Genomic DNA, 6,377 nt, shown 5'->3' on the forward strand with positions numbered 1-6,377 from the left:
AGCAATTAATATATATTATATATATATATATATATATATATATATATATATATATATATATATATATATATATATATATATATATATATATATATATATTATATATTTTATAATTATTATTATTTTTTTAATTATTATTATTATTTTTTTTTTTACAGTTTTTAGGTGAATTTGGCTTTCAATACAGACACAAGATGGCCACCATATTACCTTGGTAACGGTTACCATAGGCCTATTCAGAGTTTTATGTCAACAAGGTGGTTCGATCCGGAAGTAGTTAGATACTGAAGAACTGCCCTAAAGAATGGCTGTGGAAACTTGGCGAAAAACGCTAAAATGTTCAAATAAAACAGCATTAATTCATGATGGTAAGTAAACGCAGTTGATAATTCTGATCATAAATTGTTGTATTCATAAATAGAGGAGTAAAAATTTACGTCGAAGATGTTCTTAGAAGATTAATCCGTTCATCAAATTTGTTGATGTCAAAAATGTTGTCTTGTTTAGATTAGAGTCATGGCCTGTGCAGTTTACAGATGATGCATACATTTCTCTAAATGGTAAAAAGTATTTAGAAAATGTCATACTCTTTGTCACAATTTTTTTTAAGGAAAAAGAAAAGTGCACTACCTTTTTACAGATGGCAAAGAAATGGCAGAGGAATATGACATACATACTGATGAGCTCCTTGGTAAGCATATACACATAATAACGTCAAACAAGAATATTTCTACATTTTGTAAATGTTATTTCTCATTATTATTATTATTATTATTACTTCTCTCACATTTAAGTGCGAAAATGGAGACATAAAAGCACCCTAGGAGCTCATGGACAGTGGCAGGTAGAGGTTGGAGAACCTTTTACGCTTGGCTCTATGAACGCAGGGATCAAAGAAAACAGTTCAAATGTAAATACCCTTTATTGTGTTATAGTTTACTTTTTTATCCATGTTTTATATTATTCCATTTATGTTTTTATTTCATTATAGCCATTTTTTATGCGTAAGGATTTCAGTGGAGAATCCGCAACCTTCCTTACCCCAAAGATGTCTTCAGTGTTTTTGTGGAGCCATGTGAAAGATGTGTAATTGTGAAAACCTCAAACAAGAAGTAAGTTGTATCTACTCTAACCACCCTACAGCATGTCACCTTTTTGTGTTCACCTATAGATGGCACTATTTACAACACATTGCAGGCCCAAGGTTTTTCTTCTTAATCTTGTCTGTTTTTTAGGTATTATAAGAAGTTTAGCATTGCTGATCTTGACCGCAACCAGCTCCCACTGCACAATGACGCCCTCAGTTTTACTCATGCTAACAATACTCTAATAATCAGTGTAAGTCTCACACAATAATTACATATTTTCATTACATGCTTTAACTTGTACACATTTTATAGTATTAACATGCTCAACATACCGCAAGCTATAAAAAAAAAAAGTTCCAGTGAGCATTATGGAGAGAATTACTTTTCTTTGGAAGCCCTGACTTTTGTCCTCTGTTTTGTGCATTCTTTCAACGTGATAACAGTGATGTACACAGGGGAGATGAGCAAATGTTGAAGTAATCATTTTTTTCTCTTGTCCAGTACAAAAAACCCAAAGAGATCTTAACCCTTGAGCTGGAGCTACTGAAAGAGCTGAAGAAACTGAATGGAACAAGTGAAGGCGATGCTGACTGCCAAACTCAGTGAGCAGTAAAATGTTTAAATATGTTGATGTATTAATCTAGTTTTTTAAATATGGTTATCCTTAAACATGTTATTTGTTTGATTAATAAAAGGAAATTCTCACTATATAATTTATAATCTAACCACCTAATATATATTTAATTTCTACAAAGTTCAGCTGCTTTATTTACTTATTTTATTTAATTTTTTGATCATTGTCCCACAAAGTTCTAAAGTCTAAAGTTAATGGCATTTTGTCCTTTGCATATGGCAGTCTTCTCTGAGCTTTATTTCTGAGAAAAAAACATATATAGTATTTGAAGGCTTGTGTTAGTAAGTATTTTAAAGACTAAAACTGTGATGACAAAAGATGATTACTCCAGTACACGTCAAATATATCTCAGCAAAGGTACTTAAATTTAATCCTTACGTTGTTATCCTTTGTCCAAACTCAGAGAGTAAGTGCAAAAGACACAAAACCACAGGACTCTCTCACCATTGTGCTTTGTATTGCTTCAGTTGGAATGGACAACTTTCATCAGTCTGTCAACATGCGTTCAACATTTTAAGTTTTTTATATGCATCACTAAAATGCAATCTGATAAATTGAACATACATTTTAGTAGGTTTACTGAGGTCTCAATTTTAAAGACTTTCATGGGCTCTAACAAATTTTTGTAGTGAAGAAGAGTGACAAATTGGTCATCCAGCGCATGCATTGTGAGAGCAGCACAGAGCCTGTGTGCTGGGTCTTCTTCCTCCCCTGTTGTTTGGCCTCTGATGGTCATGCTCAACTGCTTCTGGGAAGACTGTTTCTTTTCTGCCTTCTTTTCATTGCCGAATGCCTCTTCCCAGCCATTCCCCCTCTTTCAGCCAATGCCACATTTTGCCTCACAGACCCTGATGCTTTCTCTGCCTCTCTTACTGCACCCCATCACCCCCCAATCCTCACCCCTCCCTGTGTGACTGGCTCCTTTTTGATAACTGACCCCTCCTCGTGTTATTATTCGAACCTACTATTGTATAACATGCCCTTTTATATGAGCTTCCACAAAGAGCCCATTTGATCAGAGGGTTACGGTGTGCGATCGTGAGAAATGCAACTACATGGTGGTAACCTTTGTTTGGACCAAAATGGTGGGCTGACCTCATCTCTTTTAATGCATAGCTCCGGCCATTCAGGTCCAAGTCTCACTTGCTGAGCACATTGAATTCAGTAGCCTGTCACAGATATTGCCCTTCAGTTATCTGGGTCTCTGGCTCTCTTGAAGGAGGGAAAAGGCAACAGTTTATGCTACCGTTCAATCTCAAATCAACTACAACACTGAGGACAAGTCTTGAACAAATTCTTTAGTGGTTTTAATATACACTCTACAATAAATATTTTCATCATTTTGTGTAATTTACATTTTTACAGTACAAAATATATTTATATATGTAGAAAAAAAGGTTTAATTCTGCAAAATCTGCCAATATATCTGGTGAACTGCAGTAACCATTAGGTTATCAATAGCTGCCATGTCTAGCTTCATACTCCTCCGCTGTGTTGACTAATCTCTATTCATTTTAACATTATTCAGCACTTGACTTGTACTCTTTTTAATTTTAAGTCATCTGTCTGAAGGGAGTGTATAACTAGTGTATTAGAGTCAATGTTTACATACAATGACACAATAAATCCACAAAGAGAGGAAATGTATGGGCACTGGACTGTAAAAGTTAATTTAGCTGGGAGCAGTTGACTCTGATGGTTTCTCCATTGATGTCCCACAGTGGTGCTTTAGTCAGCCGCTGCCAGAGCGATGGTGATGTGCATGTTTAGTCCGTTTGTTTGAAGGCTGCGCTGGAACGGCCAGAGGAAGAACTTCAAATGGCCGCCTCTCGCTGAGCATGTGGCCCCTGGGAAGGCGCTTCATGAAGTGGGCCTCTCTCTGATGCTGCTTGGTCTTCGAGGCCCTCCGTGGACGACCTTTACGAGTGAATGCCATGTACCAGCCCTCGTACTTGGCGTTCTGCAGTGCTGTGTAGTTGTTCTCAAGGACGATCTCAGTGAAGATGCAGTCTTTACCTCTGCCTTTCCTCTGGGGAAACAAAAAAGGAACATCCAAGTCATCTTTCCATGAGAACTAAACATTTTATTTTCTGTTCAATACATTGAAAGTCCTTCAGATAAATCTGTAGACAAAGGTATATTGTAGATTACCTTGCCAATCAGCTTTCCTCTTTTGTTCATACATATGTAGTATCCTGTCTTTGCTCCTTTAATGCGAACGCGACTTCCAAAGGAGTCAGTCTCCACCTCCAGCTTAGCTGCAAAACAAATCAATACATTTTTTTTAAAAGAATGGTTTTGATTGAAGAACTTTTATTCAACATTGTAAATTATTTCTCACTAATCCTCTGGTGTCACACCCCACAAATAGCACAGATGACAATCATTTTGCAGAAGCTATAAAATGCACTGATGCTCTGGAGGAAGATCTGAGAATGTTGTGGTCTGTGACATGGCCATAGCAAGGAGCAGCGGCTAGATTTGGGCCAGTTACAAGAGTGCATGCATCTGCAGATAAAGACAAAAGGACAATAGAGGACAAAAGTGGACAAACAAAGATGCTGACTTCACCTCTGTCTATAAACTGAGTCATACATGCATGAGTTGGAAAGTAGTGAAAAGTCTTCATAAAATACAACTCCATTAAGCATTCAGGCATTAAGATGTGGATGTTGGGGGCTGTGGTGGAAAGATAGCATCACTCAAAAGTTTGGCGGCAGGGATTTTAAAAAGGGTCCAATTTACATGCAGTTGTAAACTACAATAAATATTCATCACACAAGATTTAAGGTTCAGAGTTGACACTTGACTTAACACTGTTTCCTTTTTTAAGTCCAAAAGTAACTTTCTAAAAATTTTCACTAACTGTGACATTCCAGCAGGAGGACTTCTATTTTATTTAGGCTTTTTTTTATATTAGCTTAACTTCAAAATAATAAGATCCCAGATAACACTAAACAAGATGCGTTATAGGCATGTTTGGCCTAAAAAAACGGCAATTCTGTGATGGCCTGTGGATCACCTGCATCCACCTGTTACTTGCTGGCTGCATGCGTAAATTGTAACTTGACAATTTTAGTTATAAACAAATGCACGCGTTCGTGTTTACATATAAAATTAGTCAGTTTGTAAAATTTGATGTGGTTTGGAGAAGTTTATTTACCGTGCACCGCTCCGTCCTCCCCGTTGGCGTTGACCCTCTTGTTCGCCAGGACCTGTACGTGCTTCCCGCTCGTGCGGCTGTACAGCTGGTACGTGCGCGTCAGTCTGCGGCTCATCCTGTCCGACAGACGGCTCTGCTCGGTGACATGGTGCTTGAAATTAGGAGGAGACTGTACAGAGCTCTGACGGGCAAACAGACACTGTCATGACTTTCAGGTCTCAGAATATAAGAATATCTGCAAAGTTTCTGCGTGATATGCTATAAAATCCGTCATAACCTCGATAACAAACGTTTCTTGTTTTTACACTTTACATTAGGATGAACCCTTTCCCACGCTCCACACGTGTTATAACAATTGTATTAAATAAAAGAGAGCAATTCGATTTTCAGCATATTTGATTTGTAGCCAGTTCTTCAGTTCCCTGTTATAAAACATTTGATTTGTTATGCAGATGGTTCCATCAACTGAGAGAGATGCTTAATTTGATTCTGTTTATGATGACTTAATATACACGAGAAAAACATTTAGAATATAAAAGTACCTGTGCGTAAAAGCAAAGAGCCGTGAACTGGAGTAACCTGTTGAAGAAAATAAATTTCTAATTAAATTTCTCTGAAACATGTGACGTTTGTCAAAAGCATCACATTTACTTACAGCCAGCCTAACCTCGATGTTCTCAGCCTCATCTTGTAATAAGTCAAGTATCGCTTCATGAATACTCCACGGATTCGTAGCTGGAGGATTTGTGGAAAGTTTCAGTTCCTCCTGACGGAATTTGTGTACTCCCGTGAAGATGGTCTCTGGGCCAAATAAGACATCTGAAGATGTCACTGTCCTGTACAGGTAGAGGAAAGGCCTGCGCCGTTTTCTATGGCCGCGTCCGAAAGCGCACGAGCACTGCCGAGTAATCAGGCGCCCTGTTCCAGGGCTGTGTCTCTGTCTCCCGCTATTTCCATCAGCTCCTGCTCGTGTCAGCCACTTCTTCGCCAATGCTGATAAACTTTAAAAAGTTAGATCCTTCATTCGACTTGAAAGTGAACCTAATCGCACGTTTTACGCACGCTTATGTACCACAAAACCATAGGTGTCACGCCATTAAAGTTTTGTATTGAGAGATTAACAAACAATTCCCGCTTCCGAATTTGCTTTCCGTGAAGTTGCACGTGTGATTGTGATGTCGTCTCTCTTGGATGCGAGCACGGCAGAGTGAAGGTCCTGCGTCCTCCCACACGTGTATTTCTTGTGGTTGCCTCTCTTCCACATTCAGTATCCGTCCCCTGACCATTTAAATACCTAAACTTGCGGGAAAGTCACTATCCTCTGTGAGAGCAGGCGGAGCGTTCAGAGGTGGAAGCAATTTGAAACTGAATACTTAATTGACCACTTTTTCGACCGCAAATCTATAAATATATCAATAATTACACGCGCAAAATGTCATCAGTGAGATCAAAGTTGGAGAAAATATATAATCTGCACTAGGATTACACACTC

General features: G+C 38.2%; 2 protein-coding genes across 2 annotated transcripts; one reads left to right on the plus strand and one right to left on the minus strand.

The window, feature by feature from the left end:
- Positions 1-222: 222 nt before the first annotated feature.
- On the plus strand, positions 223-1,813 carry dpcd (deleted in primary ciliary dyskinesia homolog (mouse)). Its single transcript, XM_020941954.2, is given in 7 exon segments — positions 223-368; positions 611-691; positions 795-910; positions 992-1,007; positions 1,010-1,112; positions 1,236-1,338; positions 1,590-1,813. Coding segments are annotated over 7 exon segments (588 nt in total). The 5' UTR covers positions 223-304; the 3' UTR covers positions 1,695-1,813.
- A 1,641-nt stretch (positions 1,814-3,454) lies between these two features.
- fgf8b (fibroblast growth factor 8b) lies at positions 3,455-5,572 on the minus strand. Its single transcript, XM_055161113.1, has 5 exons — positions 5,553-5,572; positions 5,428-5,464; positions 4,886-5,066; positions 3,874-3,980; positions 3,455-3,751 (listed from the first exon to the last, which is right to left on the minus strand). The coding sequence occupies exons 1-5, from the start codon at positions 5,570-5,572 to the stop codon at positions 3,455-3,457; spliced, it is 642 nt and encodes a 213-aa protein (XP_055017088.1).
- Positions 5,573-6,377: the final 805 nt, after the last annotated feature.

The sequence above is a fragment of the Boleophthalmus pectinirostris genome, unplaced genomic scaffold, assembly GCF_026225935.1.
Source record: "Boleophthalmus pectinirostris isolate CB_2022bp ecotype Guang Dong unplaced genomic scaffold, ASM2622593v1 HiC_scaffold_341, whole genome shotgun sequence".
Taxonomy (NCBI): Eukaryota; Metazoa; Chordata; class Actinopteri; order Gobiiformes; family Gobiidae; genus Boleophthalmus; species Boleophthalmus pectinirostris.

What these genes read in the sequence shown, in the direction of transcription:
- fgf8b (XM_055161113.1), bottom strand. Translation starts at nt 5,572, where the DNA reads ATGAGGCTGAGAACATCGAG. An exon ending in ATGAGGCTGAGAACATCGAG is followed by an intron (nt 5,465 to 5,552) that starts GTTAGGCTGGCT and finishes TTTCTTCAACAG; the next exon opens with GTTACTCCAGTTCACGGCTC. An exon ending in CTCTTTGCTTTTACGCACAG is followed by an intron (nt 5,067 to 5,427) that starts GTACTTTTATAT and finishes TTTGCCCGTCAG; the next exon opens with AGCTCTGTACAGTCTCCTCC.